Source organism: Polyergus mexicanus, unplaced genomic scaffold (genome assembly GCF_030449975.1).
Source record: "Polyergus mexicanus isolate NDT 795.1 unplaced genomic scaffold, iyPolMexi1.0 SCAF_7, whole genome shotgun sequence".
NCBI lineage: Eukaryota > Metazoa > Arthropoda > Insecta > Hymenoptera > Formicidae > Polyergus > Polyergus mexicanus.
Window position 1 is genome coordinate 7994617 of NW_027223327.1, and position 22978 is coordinate 8017594.

General features: G+C 32.6%; 1 protein-coding gene across 4 annotated transcripts in view; it reads left to right on the forward strand.

Annotated features, from left to right (window-relative positions):
* Gbs-70e (Glycogen binding subunit 70E) overlaps positions 1 to 22978 on the forward strand; it is a 27753-nt gene continuing 4775 nt past the window's right edge. For 2 of the 4 annotated variants that reach the window (XM_070298847.1, XM_070298845.1), the window contains exons 1-4: positions 1 to 613; positions 14452 to 14700; positions 16533 to 17054; positions 17653 to 18142. In XM_070298847.1, the coding sequence (XP_070154948.1) occupies positions 14458 to 14700; positions 16533 to 17054; positions 17653 to 17832 (945 nt within the window). In that variant the 5' untranslated portion in view covers positions 1 to 613; positions 14452 to 14457 and the 3' untranslated portion in view covers positions 17833 to 18142. Of the gene's footprint in view, positions 614 to 14451; positions 14701 to 16532; positions 17055 to 17280; positions 17425 to 17615; positions 18143 to 22978 lie in introns of those variants that run through there. The other 2 variants (XM_070298848.1, XM_070298849.1) reach the window with 2 other exon arrangements.

Below are 22978 nucleotides of genomic sequence, written 5' to 3' on the forward strand. Positions count from 1 at the left end.
TAGTCGAAGACAGAGATTAGTACCGCGCGATTGACGGCGCGAGGCAGAGATTGAACTCTCGCTCTTTTCGAATGATATCGTGATCTCGCGACTTTTCGTGTATCGGTCGAGGAACGTCCGATCGAATGGCGACGGATTAAGATAAAGGCCGCTGTCGGTCGTGTGCGACGGAGTCGTTGACGGACACGCGTGCGATGCGCTGCACAGCAGTTATTAACATGTGAGAAGAGAAGAGAAAGAGACAGAGAGATCCGTCCAACAATTCTATCGATCTTTTATACATAATCGATGTATATATATATATATATAGATTTCTTTTATACACCGTTTGTCTAATAAAGATCGAAACTCAATAATCGCGGTATAGTCGAGTATCGCGATGTCACGTACGGTCGTATGAGAAATTTTTTCGGAGAGAAAGACGCAGCTACAACTGACAAATCGATTTCCCGTGTCAAAGTTGCGGAGTAAAAAGAGCAAAAAAGGGGACACTCTCGTGAGAAAGAAAATCATCGGTGGGAACTGACGTAAAGAAACGAAGGAAACGTCCACGAAGGTTCCTTATATTCATTCCCCGTTGTGTCGGAGGGGTCTGTCATTACTGCGAGAAACAGTAAGTAACTCGTTGTTCTTTATCGCTCTTCATTGGTTCATTAACATCTCACGCATGGGCAATATGTGCATCGTTCGCATGCTAGATCTCGCGATATAGAATGATTCTATTCCGAGCACTTACGATGCGAACGATTCGCCAATGATACAGCCACGATTAATTTCGAATTCGAATTTAATATTTAATAAAAGAAAGCCCTTTTGTTCATCGTTTCATCATGTTCGTAAATAAAAAAGTCCGTTCAATAAAATAACAGAAAATACGGATGGAGTTAAGAGAGAGAGAGAGAGTATATTTTATTCAGATTAGAAAGTTTTCTGTGTCGTAGCGATAGTTGAAGTTTGAACATGCTAAATGCCAAAAGATATTTTCTTTTAACGTAAAAAGAAAATATATTTGTATTGAAATCTTCACTTGTATGTCACAATCATATTGGTTTCCTTCAATAATTAATATTGTATAATTTTCAAAATTAAGAATTTTTAAAAACACGATTAATACTGAAAAACAAATCAATAATACAATAAAATTGTATTGTAATAATTGATGACTCTCAAAGCTAACTAATAATTTTTTGTTTTTGCCGTATATATTTGAGAGATACTCTTGCTCCCGAAATTTTGTATTGTCTACTTTGAAGATCGTAGAAATCGTAATATTACAAAATGCGTATATGAAAATTACTGAAGCTGATATTATCATTTTTCAATATAAGCTCGTTGTTAGATATATATTCACATAGCCTCTATATTTACTCAATGTATTTCAAAATATAAATTATTTGTAATTGGGCTAAAGTATATTTTTTATATCTGTAGTGAAAAAATATTCAACTTGTCCCAACATATCGTATCAGTTTCGAGCGAACGCAACGGTGCAGTATACTCCATTTACACACGCACTGCTCCGAAATGATGCGTAGATCTGCAATAAACGTTTTTTTTTCCTTTGCGGCTGGGAATAACTTGTAGTTGCGAATTTCAGATTTGACACACGCGAGAGTACGATTTATTTATGTCCAACAAAATAAAGATTCTGTTTACAAAATAAAGATTGTGTTGTGCTTGACACTTCATTATCAATGCTATGGTTCGATTCTGACTAATGTATAGATGACATTGAATTTAGGCATAGAATGAGGATAAGATAAAACTCAGATTTTGAAACAGATGTGAGGCGAACGAATAAGCGAACCTAACTAGCGAACTTTATAGCGAAAGTTCAATTTATACAAATATAAACTTTTGTCTGGAAAACACCTAGAAAAAATATTTTGTAAAAATTTTATTTTAAAAGAACATAGATTTTTAACTTGATTTTAGAAAGGAAAGCACGTGTTGCGAAAACGTGCGTGAGATTGAAATGTAAAACAAAGATAAGATCAGGTTCTGATCTTATGAACCGTGGATGTTTCCAATAGTGGAAAATGCCGAGAATAAATTTTTTTGTGACTTCTCTTTAATTGAACTCTTGCTCCTTGTTTATCAATGTGATATTTTTATTAGGTGACAAAAAAATTCCGATGTAATTGTGTGACGTTAATTGGATAGCTTGTTATATATTTTATTACGAAATTGCGTGATAAAAACGAAAAATAATTACGATAAAAGATAACGTGTGAATTTTAGTTAAACGGGCTCTAATCATTTACAAGGGTATTCGGAATTTCTTCGCAACGAGCCGAGGTAACTGTACGTGCGTTCGCCACACGTGTTATTGTTTCACGAAGGGGATTCTTTGTTTGCAAACAAGATCCGAGTATCCAAGATAATTTCCGCAAACGATAACCTGTGTAATTCACGCTCGTGTTATATATTATATCGTTTCATGTGTGTGTGAATTAGTATCTACATTAATCAAGCCTTGCGTAATTGATCTGACAGTTCTCTCAAAAAATTCTTTGCCCCAGTTATTTTATTAAATCAATTTTAATAAACATTAATTTAATTTTGTCAATCAATTAATTGAACAATAGAAGAAAAGAAAATTGGTTCTCAATGAATGGAGCTTGATAAAATTTTCGATTTTTAAAAGTGAAAATTTCTTGCATCGAACCTCTTGAGAGATTCATAAACGTGCGTCCAATATGCTCCGTGTCTATGATATATGAGACAATTTTCTCGAAACCAGCTTAGCGGCTTCCCGGACGACATTCACGCATTGTATGCGTGCGTGTGTCGCCGCGTGCTTTCGTGCCCCCGCAGGAAAACTCGTATGTTTTCCGGTCAATCGTCCCTCGCGCACGCCCACGCAAAATTCTATTGAACTGGCATATGAAGTATGGCATTCATATATAATTCTTATTCGCTCGCATATAGTTCCACATATGTGCATGTTCAAGCACTCGCTTCCGGAGAAAGCTTGTCTGTCGATTATCGCAAAAAAATATTTCCCGTAAAGAAAAGAAAAGATCACGAACACTGTATATTCGAATATATAGTGAAAAAAGATTTTGATCGTAAATCTGAATACAAGTTCGAATTGTCAGATCATATTAAAATTTTGATATCTTTTCTATGACTGTTTATTATCGGTAAAAAAGTTAATATTATTCTCATAAATAATAATTAATTAAATTTTATCCTAATAAAGATGTATTGAATTTTTTTAAGTCTATATGAAGATTCTCTGAAAAATCAGTATGTGTTTTATATTTCGTTAAGTATCATTAGATATGTAAACGAACACCTTATTTTTTATGTAATATAGAGAGAATAGCAATAGTATCAATAAATAATTACATTATTAATGAGGAAGGAAAATTTGAACATGACATCCAATAAAAAATTTACGATACCTCTTATCAGTCTTTCGATTTTGTCTACCGATCTCTCACGACGTAGCGCTTAAAAGAAAAAGAAAACTTGGAGCCACGTGATTCTCGAATGGTATTACATCAGATATCACGAAAAAAAGTAAGCCGCCATAGTTAATTAAGTGTAACCAAGTGTATTTCTTTCGATACTTGGAAGATAATTTGCAAAAGATTATAAGATGATATGATGATTATAGCAAGCATCTTTTGTATCAAGAACTATTAAGAGATAATTTATTTGCTAAATTTTGACATTTATTCTTTCTATTATTGAAATGAGCAAATTAAAATGGTCTATAGTTCTTAAATCAGTATATAAATTCTTTTTTACGTCACGAAAGAGAGATTTGCATTTTAATTAACGTATATATTAGCGAATATCAAACAATCAAATATGGAAATAAGTATTTGGCATCTCTTATAATTTTTTTCATATATTTAGAAACAGATATTTAAATTTTTTTAAATTATTTAGAAAAATTTTTTATTTCCTGCTTTGACATCGCGTGTGCGCGTAGTTTCGGCACGATTAAACTTTGTTCGGTAAGATTCCGCGATCGACGAGGGCATTAGAGCTAATTGTGGTAGAGAGAGAGAGAGAGAGAGAGAGAGAGAAAGAGAGAAAACCGAGGATAAATATCGGTTATCATTACTGCTTCGAACCAGAAATACGGAGGCGATAAGGCCGAGAAGATTCGACCTCAGTGGCGCCTTCGTCTGAGTAAAAAGAAAAAAAAAAAACCTCTGTACTGAAAGAATGGGATATGAATCGTCCGATTTTGAAGATAGGAACTACGATTCATTGAACGCCGTTTATACACATGAGCTCTTTCACGTGCTCGTCGCGTGGATGTCTGACGACATGCAGCAGCAATAAAAAAAACATTCCTGTAGATAACTCTGTCAAATTTTTATAATTGGACAGAACTCGTGTGTTCTCGATTTGTATTTGCAGCAGATATAATTTTATAGGCAGCAGATGCGATTTTTATAGAAAATTTTTTCTATTTTGGACCGAAAGCAAATAGAAATATTTAAAATAAAAAATAGAGAATAAGCAATATTTTTAAAAAAGATTTTTTAATTAAATTCGTCATTAATCGTAGGAAAGAAAGTAAATTTATTTTCAGTAATTAGGATACATTTACGAATAATCATTTAATCGAGACAATAAATTAAAACTGTTTTAAATGCTTGGCTAATAATTATATCGTTAATTACTTTAATTACTTAAGATTTCGATAGGCAATGATCATAAAACGTAGCATTAAGGAATAGACCAATTAGAATACGAATCCCCAAATAATTTCCAAACTACATTTTATATCACGTACTCGTTGTTTAATCGCGGGACCCGAATTGAAATGAAGGTATCCAAATTCCGTCGACCGGTCCTTCCACTTTCGACTGGATTCGATTTATGTTCGTTTCTCTTGTGACATGCATGTGAAAAGATAAAACCGGTTGAGGAATGTCTCTTTTCCTCTGTTCATTATCATTTTATGATAATCGGTTATATTTTTACGTTTAAAGCCTTTACGTTTTGCGAATAACTGTACGCTTGTACAATGTAAATTTAAATTTGAACAGATTATCGTTGTAATCAAAATTTATTATGACTTACTAAGTACGTTAATCATTACTCATCGATTAATAAAAAAAAGTAACGAAAGTAATGGATGTAATGAGCAAACATAACACATATCGTAACTTTAGATAAAAATTTGTGACAAATATCGATATTCTTCACTTTCCTAACATCAATGCGATGATGAGGAAATATATAGGGATTTTTCATGTTTTTAAAATATCTTATTAATAGCAAAATGATCTTCTCTACCTAATTTAAATCCAGTTTTTCTTGTTAGACAGATGACAATTGGTTTACTCTCATTAATTCATGCTTTTAGAATTATTTGAAATTATTGCAGATATTCTTTCTTGCAAGCAAATTTGTTATAAAATTTTGATTGAAAGATCTATGTTATTTTATAGATCTTTAAATTAAATTTATTATAAGAATTTCTTTGTTCGGAATGCATTGTTTTAAAAAAAGCATTTTTTTTTTTTTTTTTTTAAATAACAATAATGTATGCGTGCCTGACAAAATGGCAAAGAGCAGCAGTTCAAGGTTAGTCGGTATAATGTTTACATTCTCATACACATCGTTTACATTCTTCTGGTCACTCTGATGCACAGACCGAGTAATATGATATCGAGATTATCGTAGGTCAGGCATACACAAAGATTTCGGTGTCATTTGTCTTTTCTTGATAAAGCCAATTCTTTTATATTTCACGTCCGGATCAACAATTATAATTAGAATGCGATACTAGATACAGTATCAATAAAGTGTTTATTCGAATAAAAAGAATGTAATTAGTTAAGCAATTCTATCAATTATTTATCTTTCAAATTTAATCTTGTTCATAAAATTAATTATCAGAAATTACTCAATCATTAAAGAAATATAATATACATTTACCATAAATTATTACTTTTAAATGAAAATTTTCTATATATATGATACTATTTTTGTATAAACTATAACAAATTTCTTTACTTAAACATTATATATCTGAAATTTTTAATTATGCTTAAAGCTAAACTTCATTTGATTTTATGCAAAATATTGTATCTTTTGTCCGTTTATTTTCTGCAAATATTTTGTAGAGTGAGGAGATCAGAATTGTTTGTTACAGTTTCGTGGAATCTATAACGCATTCGAGAAAACAACGACCGTTTCCATTCACGATCGTCATTCTGTCTTTATTTTTACCAACTGATTCATGCGACAGAATAGGAGCATTGTGCTATTTGCGGAATGTCGTATTCATGAGAAGCGAAATCGGGGTGATTCGCGCGGTCGTCCGCACCCACGTGTGCGATTTCACCCTCCTCGCGCTGTCAGTTTCGAGACAACTCCGATCGACGTCATTGAAAACGTCACATTCGCCACCTCGATCGCTCGCAAGTTCATTTTTAACGCAATCAAATCGGACGCGTTCTCTTCCACTCTTTTTTCCTCAACGATAAAAAATATGTGTCTTGAGCCGCAAGGTGACTCCGATTAAATGTTGTATCAGGCAATATCGCACGTTACGGAGCGACAAACAAAAATCACGCTATACCGGTAAAACTGTCGAAACCGATAGCAACATATGTTTTCGTATACGCGAATTAAATTTGATTCGAATATTTGTTAGATTGTCGGCAAATCAGTGGAATAAAACAATTTTATATTCTATGATACTAATTTATATCATAATTTATTTGAAATTCTTTAAATGTATGTGTAGGTGTAGATAATAGTAATGGCAATTATTATATAATAATTCTACTGTTTCTTTATATTTTTTACACTTTTTACATATTTTTATTACTTGAGTGCCTGTACAATTTTATTGTAACAGAAATAAAATTTCAAGATTTTTATGAGGAGTAGATGAAACAGTTATTATATTAAGTAATTGGATGAAATTATACTATTGATATGGCTCTAGGTCAATTATCAATTACGATGGCTAACGTAATGGAAATGAGATGAATTAAATTGGAGAAATTAGGCATTGTTTAAAACAAGATCTTTTTTAATGTACGTGGTATTTGACACCTTCTCTACTAGCTTTTATTATCTATCATACTAATTCCACATAGCTAGTCTTACCGCTTTTTGATATAGTAAAATTCTGACAACTGATAACGACAATTGATTTAACAAAACTGGAATATCTGCCGCATATAGATGCTGTGTTATTTCATAATATTTTCTTAGTTAAATAATCTGTCGTTGTGCATATTTGATAATGATAATTGATATTTTTACGACTTTCTTTCGATTTTTCTGGGTGACTTGAGATTATATGGTATATAAATTTATTTTATTTTATTTTATATTATGATATGTAATATATCAAAAAATGTATCGGTAACTGAATTTATAAATTTATTATATTTTACTTAGCAAGTGTTTAATTTGATAAAAGATTGTGTAATTTAAAAAAACAGATTGAAAATTGTGTAAGAATTAGAACTATTTGAGGAAAGATCCGAATAAAATTAATAAAACTAGTTAATGGATAATAATCTAAGTGGTCGCAGTATTTTAAAATTTATTTTTTATGAAACTTTAAATTATAAATTTGTCGTTTCTTAAGTTTAATTATTTCAAGTTTATTTTTAATCATTAATTATTGATTATATACAACAAATTTGAATTTTTTCGCAAATATCAAACGGACAATTATATTAAATATTTGTTTGATATTTGCGAATTATAAAAATTCTATACAATCAACATATAGACCTTTACTTAATATTAATATTTTATCGCGATTATAAGTCGCATACATAATACTTTGATTTTTATGATTGTATTGCGTAATTAAATGTGCATTTTTTGTCTCTTGAATCTGATGGTGCAGTGATAAATATTTAACATGTCTTCCACTTGTTCCGAGCGATGAGTGATGATCTATTCAACGAGATGAACATATATGTAAATAGTACGTTTCAAATCATACAGTTAGATTTATGAGACAGATTTCATTCATCGCATATTGTCTCGGATAAAAAACTCGTTTAAAAGATAATACACTCCATTCCGCACGTGGCTCTACTTTCTTAATCGATAAGGTCATTGACATAGAAACCTAGTACTGTATTTCTCCCACACATTAAATTGCAAGATTATAAAAATATCAAAAGTGACCTTTCTTTTTTATGTGTCTGTATGTGTATAAATAGAAAGAGCATAAAGCATATGCTCCATTATTTTGTCAATGCAGATGTTTCGTTTAATGCTATGGTAATTTGCGTGCTCACTTTGCGCCTAATAAACATATAAATTATATTACATAAAATGTAAGCTGAAAAATTTAGTATAGTCTCTACATAGAAAATGTATTGTAAAAATAGAAGAATATCGTTAAATTTTCTCATCTTAGGAGAATACGACTAGAAATCTAGCTGGGTTTTGGCACAATTTCTCGTTATCTTAAATTATAATTGTTCTTTAAATCATATTTGGTTCTTATTAGAGTTTCTTATTTGTGAACCAGCGCAAGTATCATAAGACGCGGGGTTAAGGTTTCCTATTTCAAGCAATTCGCAATTAGGCTGAGACTCGCTTTTCCGCTCTTTGATGATACGCGCGAGTTTACATTTACCTTAGAGCGTGGACAATTGGACTTGGTCCAAGGCCGTGATGTGTTTCGCGACACGAAGCGCAAGAGGATGGGCCTTTTCTAAATTTGATCGCGAGTATATTCAAAATAGTTTGACGACTGCGCAATTCTCCGCAACAAGTCACGAGACCGGATAGTGCTCGATTCTTGACGAAAGAAAAGGAGCCACCGTGTATAATTGAAATTTTACGACGCGCTTTATTTAAGCGCCACAGATGCTTTCTCATGAAGCAGAATAGTTTCGAATTCCTTTTGCGAATATATGAAATTTGCATGATTACAGAAATATCACGTTTTGCAATCTTTACTTTTTATATCTGTATATAAAGAATATACCTGTATTAAAGAAATATTGCATTTGCATAAGAATAAAATGTGTGAATTCTTCAATCTAATAATCAAGTATAAAAATATCTCAGATCACATAAAGTTATTTCAAGGATGAAATCGAAGTACGAAGAAACGAGGAAAACAGAAATGTAAATGTCTAATGCATTAAATAAACGCGAAAGCGTAACATGACTCGGAAAATGTTAAATGTAAATATTATTTAGTATATTTGTGATTAATTTGCAAAATTACTAATAAATAATTACATTAGATAGAGTGATCTTTTTATTTTTAGAGTGTGCGAAAATAATGAACTTTTTTTTTTTTTTTTAGGATAAAAGAGGATATCGCGTTATTTTATATAAACTAGTGTGTGTGAACTATATCATCATTATGAATTATATCATTGCTATAAACTTTATCGCATAATCGTCAACATAATTATTTATTTTGTCGATGGCGAAAATTACATTTAGAAACGGGAGTAAATATTAATATTGAATAAAAAAATTTATTAAAATTATAAAAGTTATAAAATTATAAATTTTACAAAGATACAATATCATCAGTATATACATTAATCGAAGTGAAGATAATTGCATCATTTCACAAATGCATTTGATCGCCTATCGAACTTGTACATATCTGACACTCGTTGCAATCATGTCGCGTGCTCCTCCACATGACCCGACCCCACTCGTATAAACAGAAAAGGCCAAATGATAAATTCCTACTAGTGACATATCTATCCCATTATATTGCTTTTATAAAAAGCGGAAAAAATTGCGTCATTGGTGTCATCAATTTTTATTGCAATGCAAATTTCAAAATTATTCGAATAATGCTGGAATAACCTCGGAATTTATTCGGGAAAGAAAGGAATATTTAAAAGTTTTTTTTTTTTTGATATTTAATTTGTCTCTTTATTTTTTATATTTGTAGTTAAATATCTGGGATTACACCAGATGCGTTATGTTATAAATGTCCATGAAAAAATATTCCAAATGCAGTGATGAATATTTTAAACAGAATTTAATATTATTATTCAAAATGTTTATTACATAACGTTTACCTAATTATTTATGAAATTAATGGATGATAATTCAATCTGATTGTTAGCTTGATGAAAAATTTCTTCTTTTCGTCTTTCTGTACGCGGAAGAAAAGAGAATCACTTCGAACACGTGACGATGCATCTCGGATAAAGTGCAACGCGCCGTAAATAGAGATGTAACGAGGCATGTCGAATGGCGAATTAAGACCGTGAGTTAAAGTCTGTTCATTCCGCGGTCTCTTCGGGAACGATAAAAATATCACGGCCGAATATATCACGCTCGAATACGCAACGATGAGTCTGAGGAGGAAAATGCAACACGCTTGCCGCGTGTCATCAAATCGATGAATAGACGCGCAACGAGGCATGTCGAAGATTTAATGCTTGCAAATGCGATAATGAAGGCATTGACAAGATAAAGGCATTGTTGATGAATCTGGATTATCGATTATTGTTCGATAGAATTATATGAAAGTCTTGCTATTTAAAGCGAAGTTACGATAATTTTGATTAATATGAGATAAAATTTTAATCTGATTTTTTCTCAGTAACACGCATCAATTTATTAATATTTTATTACGCAAAAATAATTATAATTTTGTGTGTGTGTATGTGTGTGTGTGTGTGTACGTGATTACTGGTCATAAAAGTATTATATTAAATAGATATCATCGTTTTTTAATATATTATACATAATATATACATCTTTTATACATAAATAAAAATTACTTTTTATATAATTATTATTAAATCAAACTTTATCAAATTTTATTTTTTTATTTAATATATATATTGACTATATAACGGATAGTTATCGATTAATAACGAAAATGGGTGAGTCACTCTCTTATCGTATTCTATTATTCAATCATCATTTGAATATATTGTTGATGCATCGCGTATATTTCAACTTCGGAAAATTACACGAAAATAATAATACGACTTATAGTAAGAAATGATAAGATTTTTTGTGTAATTTGTTAAACCAAACAATCTATCCTTGCTACATCATTGACTGATGGAGCGAAATGCGTGATTAATATTGTGTAATATATAATTTCGACTCTTACTTACCTATATACATATACAGGGTGTATTTGAAATGATGCACTAAACTTTAGGAGCGTATTCTAGAGGTCAAAATAAGACTTTTTTTTCTTACGAACATGGGTTCGCAAATGAAACCCTCTCCGAGCTTGGCAAATTAATGTTTTCATAAAATACGTTTTTATTTTTTCAATTTAGTGGCTTATTTTACTTCATAATTTACTGGGCTATACCAAATTTCAACCTTCTGCTATTTTTTTCTGAAATACCAGCCAATTTTTAATTTTTCCCCAAACTCTAGCTCGAAGGAGGGTTCATTTGCGGATCCATGTTCATATAGGAAAAGAAATCTTATTTTGACCTCTAGAATATGCTCCTAAAGTTTAGTGCATCATTTCAGATACACCCTGTATACTAATATGACAAACGATTTCGTAAACAGCATATAATATTTATATTTTTTATAATAAATTTTCTCTATACAATTCTCTCATATCCTGCACCTCCTGTAAAAGTTATTATCGCAATTATTAATATTTTAAATTCCCTATAATTCAATTTTAGTTCTTTATTCTTGTAAATATTTGTCTTAGAGAATCCTTATTCTCTAGATATATTTAATCTAGTTGCTCCAATCATAACTTAATTACGGCCCAGTTTACCCGATCTAAAATAACAAGATTTCTGTTACTTACATTGCTTAATGTTTATTATATTAATTATACGAGTTTCTCGTTACAAATTGTTATTAAATCAATAATAAAAATAATTACGCTTCATGATAAATATTTTATATCTACATATGTTTAATCTAATGAGTAGATAAAAAATGAAATTAAATGCGTACGCCGACCATTGAATTAAGCCTCGCTTAATCGCTTTAGTCATGGTAAACCAATATCCTGGGCTAGCTCTTATCTCGATTGATTTTTTACAACAGGTAATCTGACGGTACTGCTTCCTTCTTGCTTTTCCGAGAGAATAAGTTTCTCTCAGAATCGTGCAGAAATAGCGCATTTACAATTAGTTCCGCTTTTGCAAGCGATATTCGCAAACTAATACATCTATTATCTGTTCATTAACGATGAGCATCAGTTACATTATATTTCAGGTCTATAACACGGGAAATTAAACTTTTCGATATTATCCGGTTTCTATTCCCGATCCAGGACAGAACAACTTTTGAGGCATCTCCTATCGCCTGCGTTCTCTGCGGCGCAAAGATACGCAAGCAAGGTGCAATTTAGGTGACTTTGCGCTGAAACCTGAACTGTCCGCGCTATTCATGGTCCGCCGATTCTCAAACGGCGCGGACACTCCGCCGTTCGGTTCCGGGCTGGTACATACAAACTGTCGTACATATACGTGTCTCATCTCGAGCCCGGTTCGCCCGCGGAACCGGTCTTCAGAAAAGGAAGAGCGACAGCGCGCGAGGATCGCCGGTTCGCCGCGCTCGAAACTCGTAATTCTACTCCGCGAGTAACATGATTACACGTGTATTCTATGGCGAGTACACGCGGCCGTCGTGTCGTACGCGAAAAAAAAAAGTATATTAACGACGAAATTGTGCATAGAACGGCAGACGCGTGTGTAGCGAGCTATAATATTCTAGCTCTGGCATAATAGCTTTTTTTGATTGGATTCAAATGTATGCAGAGAGAATTATAAAATGCAAAAAACGCAGATTGCGACAATCTTAAATGGATTGCATTATTTATCTTTTTAATTATATTACAAAGAAAGAAGCTCTCTTATAGTAGCTTTATTTCACCGTATACTTCTCTTTGTAATATAATTAGAAGGATAAATGTGATCCATTTAAGAAATTATAAAAGATAGATGTTCAAAATTCTAACTAATTAGAGAGATAATTTTTATCTAACATTGTGTTATTTTTCTATCATCTACTGTCTTTAAAGATCAATGAACTTATATATTTGAAGAGAATCGTTAATAATTACAATAATTATGACAAATGGTGGTTTCCACCAAATTTTCGCTAAAGAGAAAATTATATTTTTTACATGTTACATTTTTCACATCTCATTTTATCCAAAGCTCGCATTAATAAGATATATGAATAAATAAAATATATAATAAGCATTAATAAGATATATAAAAATAAATAAGATATATAAATCTTATTGATTTATTGTTGAATTACGATAGTTTCCAATTATTTATTTCTGGCTCAATTTATAATCAGGCTATTGCATCGTTAATAATTACAATAATTATGACAAATGGTGGTTTCCACCAAATTTTCGCTAAAGAGAAAATTATATTTTTCACATGTTACATTTTTCACATCTCATTTTATCCAAAGCTCGCATTAATAAGATATATGAATAAATAAAATATATAATAAGCATTAATAAGGTATATAAAAATAAATCAGATATATAAATCTTATTGATTTATTGTTGAATTACGATAGTTTCCAATTATTTATTTCTGGCTCAATTTATAGTCAGGCTATTGCATCGTATCTTGTAAGAAAAATGTGCGACATGCGCAACATGAGATAAATTATTTTACAAGATATTTTAATGCACATTTGTAAATAAGATTGACGGTATCGCAATTTGATACAATATATAGAGATGATAATTGATAATTCAGCAAAATATTGTATGTTAATACACAAAAATTATGCGTAATTTAAACTTCAAACTGTTAACGTATAAAAATACTTGGCGACTGTGTCTTTATTATCGAAAAGGAAAAATGCGATTAGCAAATCGATGAATGTATAAATATCTATCTCATCGACAATTAATTGGCACATTCGATCGATATAACAATCAAATATTTTTAAGACTATATGGATCCACGTGATCTAGGAGTGATCCGAATGATTGACGAAATCTCTGGCAGTCGAGGAGCAACAATCCTTACAGTTTTGTTTCTGACGTTATATATCGTAGCGGGACACACGATTTCGCCCACGACGACGCGAACGTGGAGAAATTAATATTAACGGCAATCTTGGCGCCAATAAATTTCTCACGAATAATATTTAGCGACTACCTCTGCCATTTCTTAATTCTAAACGTAATAGAATAATTAGAAAGTGTGCAAAAGAAAATATATCGTCGACTATTATTTCATTATAAGATGTTTCGAAAAGTGTAGAAGAAATTATATAAAATAATACAGAGATAGTATTATATAAAGTCTAATTTTTTTTATATAGTATTTTTATAATTCATATGTGTATGTATAATTCTTTGCTGTGTAATAATTCGAAAACATCTAATTTTAAAATATATGTGAGAAATTTCCCTCAGTTTTTTAAAATTTCCATGACTCTTATATGATGCGTGAAACTGAAAAATTCATAAAATCAATCACTTAGATCATTGCCATTATCTTTTAACGGCATTTTTTTTTTTTTTTTCCCCAGATCTAAATGTGTTCCATAGCAATGCCGGCCGAACTGATTCTGGGGCACAGCCCTCCGGTGTACAGTTCTTTACTGTACAGTCCCCTAGTAGTCACGGCGCCCACGATTACTAGCAGAAAGATGCCCCCCAGAATCAGACCATGCCTCTCTTCAGGAGCTTTGCCCCTGGACACATTGCGAAACGATGGCAATGGCAAACAGAAGAAACGGGTGGTGTTCGCCGACGATCGCGGTCGTCCCCTCACACAGGTATTTACAGTAGAATTATTATTTAAATTAATTATACGGCGAAATCGATCTTCTTATGCAATAGATTCGATTTTATCATTCGCATATGTGTTTCGCAGCACCTGGTGACTCGTTTCCAAGAAGCAAAGAAAAGAGAATACATAAAATTCTTTAATGAATAAACCTGTGTGTGCGTGTGTGTGTTCATCTTGTATCATGAATCACTGTTGTACTTTTCGTGAAGTAACGCGCTAATATCTTATCTTAGGATAACCACATAAATCATGGTATGGTATTATGCTGGTATCCGCCAGCTTTTTGATCATTTACCATAAACTGTGTTACATGTATATTAATAAAAAATGTAAATTGGATTTATGTCAAAAGTAAGTGCCAAGAATCACTTTATTTAATCCGCCTTACTACGCCAACATATTTAATAGTATTACCTTGCAGTTATTGTCAAAATTTAACTTTGTGGATGAATTTATTATTTAATATTCAATTCACTCCACATTAATATAATGCAGCAATTTTAAAGCTTTAATTGATGTAAAAAATGTTTCTCTCGAATTGAATGTTCTTCCTCAAATGTCCAAATTTCGAATTAATATATTATTCGCGAAATAAATTTAAAAATTAATTGAAAACATTCTCATGCGAAAATGGCTATAGAAATAAATTATATTTTATAAAAATTACTTTAAAATTATTTTATTCAAGTTACTTCTTTACTGAATTTGATATTAAAGCATTTTTTTTTTTTTTTTTTTTTTTTGTATCGATTGCTCTTAAAATATTTCAATTCCGAATTTATTATTTAATCTAAATAACCGATTCGTATATTTATCTGGAGAACATATATATATAAACTTTTAATAATTTTTCTATAATGCATTTATAAGTTTCAAATATTAAATTTGAAAGTAGCAGATAAGAAATTTCTGTTTTTTTATTGGCTACGCGTCGAAAGGAATTTCTATCTGCGTATTAATAGTTTAATGTTTTAAGGTTTATGTAAAAGTCCTTAACTTAATCGCTTTAGGCCAGCCTTTCTTATCTTTTTACTGCCAGTTTTTGTTCAATTCCAAAAAGTACAAGTTGATATTTCGAAAGCACACCAGACATGTGTATGTCTCTTTCAAAAGTGTAATTTTTTTTATTTGCGAGCATTTTATTAGCTATTTACAGTTTTTAATATATTTTGTCAATATGATATCAGAGAAATTGATAAAAGACATATCACGTATCAAATTGAATAGGCTTCGTAAATCTAAGGTACGCTATAACCTACAATATTATATTAGAATATATTATCTATACTTGTTTAAAGTTTAAAGTCTTACCTCACATTATATTTTTACTGTGCGAAAATTCTTGCTAATTAAGATACATTAATTATGGATTTGCAAAAGGATATAGGTAATATATTAAATTTCAGTATTATAGAAACTAATGTGTTGGTTACTCTATATAGCTACTCCACGTAGCATTATTTTATTCCTAATTAATATAACATTCCTAATTAATATAACATACACAAATTGTTATCGTTATTATTAATAATAAACTTGCTCGGTCGCGAGCAAGTAATTTTTTTTATATAATTAGTTTGTATTTGCATGAGAAAGAATGTTTTCAATTATAAGTTTAAATTATAATTTCGAGAATAAAGAGAAAAGGAGAGAGAGAGAGAGAGAGAGAGAGAGAGAGAGAGAGAGAGGAAAAGTAAATTCGAGTCTGAGTCATTTGAAATTATTATGAGTCATGTCGAATGGAAACAGTTGCATCCAACAATTTGTACCCTATTATTTTTTTCTATCTTTCAATATTTTGTCCAATCTTTCGTACAGATTCGTGTAATGTCAGAACCAAGCCACGTGCCTCCACTGTGGAGTACGGCCTACGTGGCTGGTCTGACCGGAGGTCTGCTCGGTTCGTCCAAGGATCAGAATCAGGATGCAACGCAGAACTCCACGCCGCTGTGGCAAGTGACCTTCGCGCAACCGGCAAGTGATTATCTTGCCTTTCGACATAAGCTCGATCAGGATAACGTTAGCCTGGAGAACGTGATCGTGCGCGAATCCGAGCAATGCCTGGTAGGTACGGTAAAGGTCCGGAATCTGGCCTACGACAAAGAGATCGTTGTGAGAGTAAGCAACGACTCCTGGTCCACTCACGAGGATGTGCACTGCACTTACGTGGAACAACGAGGATCACCGGCACCCCTCATACTCTACGACACTTTCCGATTCCGGCTCACTCTGCCAGTAGCGTCGGACGTTATCGAATTCTGCGTACGATACCACACCGATGGCAAAGAATTCTGGGATAATAACGAGAGCAAAAATTACGTGATTCGTAAGAAGCAAGAGGTAGGTTTCTTATCTTGTTAACATATCATTTGTTTTTTTTGGAAATTATAATTCACGAAAGGTTCTCTTGAATTTAATTTAAATTAATTTTAATTTAATTTATATATATATATATATATATACATATATACATAATTTCTCTCAAATACACAAAGAGAAAATTTTCTAATATTTGCCGAACATATATTAACAACATCCGTAATATCACTTCTATTTGGAATTCTAGTAATGATGCACGAGGTTCCTTAGACTGACAGATTGGCATACTTCATAAAAATTATTACGCGATTTTACTTACGGACATACAATATATACCAAAGGATCTTCGGTATCTTTATCAAATATTTACCAGTAACGGCGGTCCAGTCACGGTTTATTGGTTTTCAAAGCTATTGATGATTTAAATGACTAAAAAAAGAAAAAAGAATTGTTTTTGTCATTAAAAAAAAAATCGAGATTAAGTACACTTGGTAAAAAAAAAAATTTATTTTTTTTCTTCGTTACGTAAGTCAAAATTAAATGAATTTCAAAAGAACCCCAAGAAATATTTTTCAATGCAAGCATGTGCCAAAGGATTGAGACACGTCATACGCTTCAGCCCCGAGTAGCAGCCAAATGGTGCGATAACATCCAGACAACGACATGCGATGGGATCTCCGGTAACAACGGGAACGGCAGCGCGGTGCCGCGCAACACGGAGATCACCAGACTCAGCATGCGCACCTGGAGCGAATTCGCGTCCTGGCAACACCTGGCCAATGACGCGCCCTACTGGTGAATCCACCGGCGAGGAGGCTATGCCCCTTCGTCTCCATACGGATTAAGCTGTACGAACTACTCCAGTCTCTTCACCGCAATTTCGCCAAGACGAGAGATCACACAAATGGGACCATAAAGCCGTAGGCATCTCATGGAACGCGAGTCATCTTAGAATTGAGGAAACGATGAGAGGGGAGAAACTGCACGACGATCCGAATTGAGAACGAGGGAAACAAGAGCGCGCGTGCGGGAGAAAAACAATTGGGGGGGTGATAGCGAACAACGGAGCGGACGCAACGTCGAGCTGCTCGGATAACACAATCTGTACGGTAAGCCCTGATTTTGCCCTTATCTCTTCTTGGCATAAAAATATCTTACCAACTTTAATAAAGCTTATTTTCATGACGGACGGGGAAGAAAAAGCGGCTTATGCGATAAATTGCTACGTAAATGCATATTTTAAATAATTATTATGTGAAAATGTCTTTTGACAATTGACGATTGTGGCGACAATGCAATTATTCTTTTTATAATTTTCTCACGTCAGATAATAATTTTATTTCCATCGAGGGAAAATGTGTGACAATATTTTTGCTTCATTTTATTAAAATTTTATTGACTTGCAACAATTTTATGTATCGCGCTTTAAATAGATGCACACTTTAAATAGATATGTGAAAATTTTCGTTCTTGTTTATGTTTTATAACTATACTGAAATAGTAGTTTTGAATCGAACGAATGTATCGAATTTTTTAGCACGGTCAGCAATTTTCACACATTGCAATAATTTCGTCTTAAGCCTGAAGTCCTATTCAAATATGCGCTCATTCCTTTGCTTCTTGTGTGCTTGAAACGACGTATATTATTATGGGCTAGTCCTTGCACGCGACGTGAAATAAAAAGAGTAAGCGAGAGCCAGACTCGTTTGGTTCTGCTGGTTGATAAATGTCAAGATTGTAGAATCTGTAGTCATATATCTACAGATTATACTCGAATTTTCAATGCAACAGACATCGCAACAACATCAGCAACATTTACATATTCTTTTTTTAAAAAATTATAATACATATCTGAATTTAATGAAGCACTGTCTGCGAAAACATTATAAGAGTCAAATCTAAAAACAACAATTTGTAGTAAAACGTTAGCTGATATAACTTGGCAAAAATAAATAGAGTTTTTATTTAATTCATTAACAAGACATATGTTTATTCTCTTTTATTTATTTTTTTTTTTTTCAAAGACTTTTCTTTAATGATACTTGAATGGAAGTTCCAAAATTTAAAAGCAATCTTTGCTATGCTATTTATTCTTTTTTAGTATAAATTTAGGAGGGAAAGATATATTATATAATTCCTACTCAACAATGTAAAGCTGAAAGTTTCCATTTTCTACATTTACCATGCCTTCGCTTCTAAGAGATACACTTGTCATCTGTTTACGCTTTCTCTTTGCATGCAGACGGAATAGTACCACGCTCGCGGGAGCTATTATTAACCGACAAGTGCAACGAGCTTCCTCGAGGGTGGCTGTAAAAGCTCGAACGTTTTCTATTTTGCTATTTACCCATTTCGGCGATTCGCAATCGCAATCGCGAGATCTGGAACGTACGCAGATTTTACGTTTGCGAATTTTATGTCTTTTTTAGCATCACCAGGCCGTAGATATGCTCACCGCGGCTTGAAACTTTCTCTCTATAAATAACAGTCGATGTCGTCGTGTGCGAGACGCGATAACAGACGCGACGCGACCGACGAGAAGTCGCGCGACTCTAATTAAATTGTCTTAACTAAAGGTTGTTACCACGCAATGTAACGTACCGATCTTATGTTGCGTGCTGTCGCAATGAATCCTCTTTCTTCCCCCCCTCTCTCTCTCTCTCTCTCTCTCTCTCTCTCTTTCTTTTCTGCTTTCTCGGTTTTTTTCTCTCTCTCTTTCGTCATATTATTAATTTATCTCGCGACACGATATAAGGGATGCAACAAATAATGGAAGGATTGTATCGTAAATGTAAAGATATTTCTTGAAACGAAACTTTCTTTTCGAGTTGAAACCGATTAAGTAGGAGACGTTATTCGTGCAATTTGACTGGGGGGTTGCGAATAGATAATAAAAATTTTTCATTTCTTTCAAATTCAAATAAATGTCATTTTTATAGAATTTGAATTTCAAACTCTCTTCTTTTAATTATTGAGGTATTTAATATTGAAAATTGAAGTGCTACGAGAGGGAAGGATACTTTTGTCTTTATTTAAACAAGTTTAAATAGACATATTATTCGAGAGAGAATCAAATTGTATGGATGAATCTAATGAGTAAGTGAAATGTTAATCTCCCTTCCGATAAATGTTATATAAATAACTCTGAAGTCACGAGTGAATGAAGGGGGAGTTTGTCCCCGTGCGGTATCATCAGGGCGATAACTTTACTCGTTTTTCTGGGTATAATGTATATTTCTCACGCATACACATTCATTCATCTCGTCGGGCAATTTCTTCTCTTCCCTCACGTACCGATAATGTTGACTTCGTTATATTTTCGATTTAAATGCACACAAGTCGTTAACCATATTTCACATTTTTATTCAAAGACGAGACGTACGTGAGTACTCATAAGTCTGTACGGAGATCTCGCATCAACATTCGAAGCTTAGCGGCAATAGCTAGAGGTAAAGTCTCGGGGAATATTTTCAGGGCCAAAAGAATGTGCGTAAAGCGGTCCTTGACACACTGCCAAGCACATCTCGGATGCGCTATTATAAATATAACGAACGAACCGGCGGTTCTTTACAAACGTAAGATATCCTCGGCACTGATCTGTCTGGCCTGAGAAATACAATAGAAGGAGCAGATCCAAGACAAATTCGCGCTCAGTTTGACTCCTTCGACAACTTCGTTCATTCGAGAATTTGCAAAACTCGACCCTGGTGCTAACGCGTTAACCTACTTTGTACAATGCCGCTAAAATCAGTCTATATTTACCAGCAAAACGCTCTTTCCGCAGTGATGTCATTTGACAACAGAATGGAACAGGTGGCTTTAATGCCCACGTTTTTAGGCATCGCGACGGGAGGGCTTGTTACACCGCGTGTGTAACAAACCGCGACGAATCACAATTGGTTGCAATTGTAGAAAATTGCTCGCGCAATTTGTGCATTTGTGAACTTGCAACATTTCGCCGAGACATTACCGATTTGATGAATAATTCAAACTTTGTGTTCTCGTATAAACATATCAAGATTCTTCTGCGACGTATACGTGATCGTTTTCGTTAACATTTATTCTATTAACGCGCGACACATGCTTCTTTTTTTAATAAAATTCTCATATTATCAAAAGCATTTTTATGAACTTTTCATACATAATAAATACATAAAAAAAAAAATTTATATAAATAAAATATAAACTTAATATCGGAAATATTTCTGATTATTTCTAATTATTACCTTTTTATTGAAATATTGGAAAAATTATGGTTTTTTTTAATGATTTTTATCATCATTTGTCATCGCTTTACGTACGTTTTAAGAAAAAAGTTTATTATATTCAACACTATCGAGACAAAATTGTTTTACATATGAAACGCGAATGTAGTTAATTGATTAAGCGTTATCAATATAGAGAGTTATAAGGTATTTTAAAATTAAAATGCCTCATTCGCCTCCATAAAATGGTTCACCTCGAGGATATCGTTTATCATGCACGTATATCTATCTTGGCAATAAATACAGGATGCGTCAAAATCTATATCTTCTTCTTAATCAAAACTTTTTCAAAAATTTTTCCGGAAAATCCGGTGAAGTGGAAAATTTTCGAGCACTAATTAGTAATGTAATAATAAATTTTTTCTTTGTTTTTTCATTATATTTTCGTCAATTTTTGATAAAATATTATTGCGAATGATCTTTTCTCAATGATATCCATGTAATACAAAGTATCTATATTTGCAGAGATTATATAGCGGTATCAGAGTATCCAGCGTTATTTATTAATAACTGATATCAAATGATTGACCTTTTAACTTTAAGAGATGCTCAATCCAATTATCACCTTGTTTGAGAATTTTATACATGATATGCAATTTGGAAGGAAATAATTAAATCATTTTTTTTTTTTTTTTTTTTCTTAAGTAACAACATCATCCGCGATAACTATAGACTGAAATATAATTCTCGGTAATTCTCAGTATCACTAGACAGTTGCATACACACGATAACAGACTGCAGGAGTCACTTTAATCCTCAAAGTGCATCGGAGGATTGAAACCTCGAGTATCTTTATCTATGCGTCTCTCGACATTGAAACAGTTCAGCAGTGAACGGTATCTTCGTGCGGAGAAAATGTGCGCGACTTCTGAGATATCCTGTAGACATTATGTTTGAGACGCGGTTGGTGAGAAGTGGTGGCGCAGGATTATATATACGCACCGCGGTCACGCCGGTGGTACCACGCCTTGGTGAACACAGTGAAAGAGAGAGAGAGAGAGAGAGAGAGAGAGAGAGAAAATGAAAAAGAGAAAAAGAAATTTTAAGATGTCTAGACGCGTGGGACGGACCGGAGTAATCTCAACTTCTCGTTGCTTGCTTACTTGTTCGCTTACGCGGTGTTTGCACGCGTTTGTACACGTACGTGCACAAGACGTGCACACCGAATCACGGAGAAGAGCGAACTGGACGAACATTTTAATTGCCGAACATTGTTAACCATCGCTAGAAATCGCAATCGATCTGTCATGGGCGCGCTTTTAATAAATTGGATCCGGACCAATCTCTCTGCGTTAATAAATTAAATTTTTCAATCTCATTATGTTGTTTTATTATATGATATTTAAATATATCATAAATTTTTTATATAAAGAAATATAGTTTCTAATAATAAAAGAAATTAATGTGCGTTTTTGACCTCCATAAAATAGTTTACCTTGATGATATCGTTCATCATAGTACATATATCTATTTATGAGGCTGAATACAGAGTGCGTCAAAAATCTACGTTCTTAAATTATATTAATTATTGATCAAATTTCAAAATTTCTTGCAATTTACTCTAACGATACGCTGTGCATTTTAATTTTGTATAAAAATTCATTGAGCTTTTATAAATTTTTTTATGGATACTATATATCTCTTTTTTTTCTCTATATACAATACATATATACTTTGTTT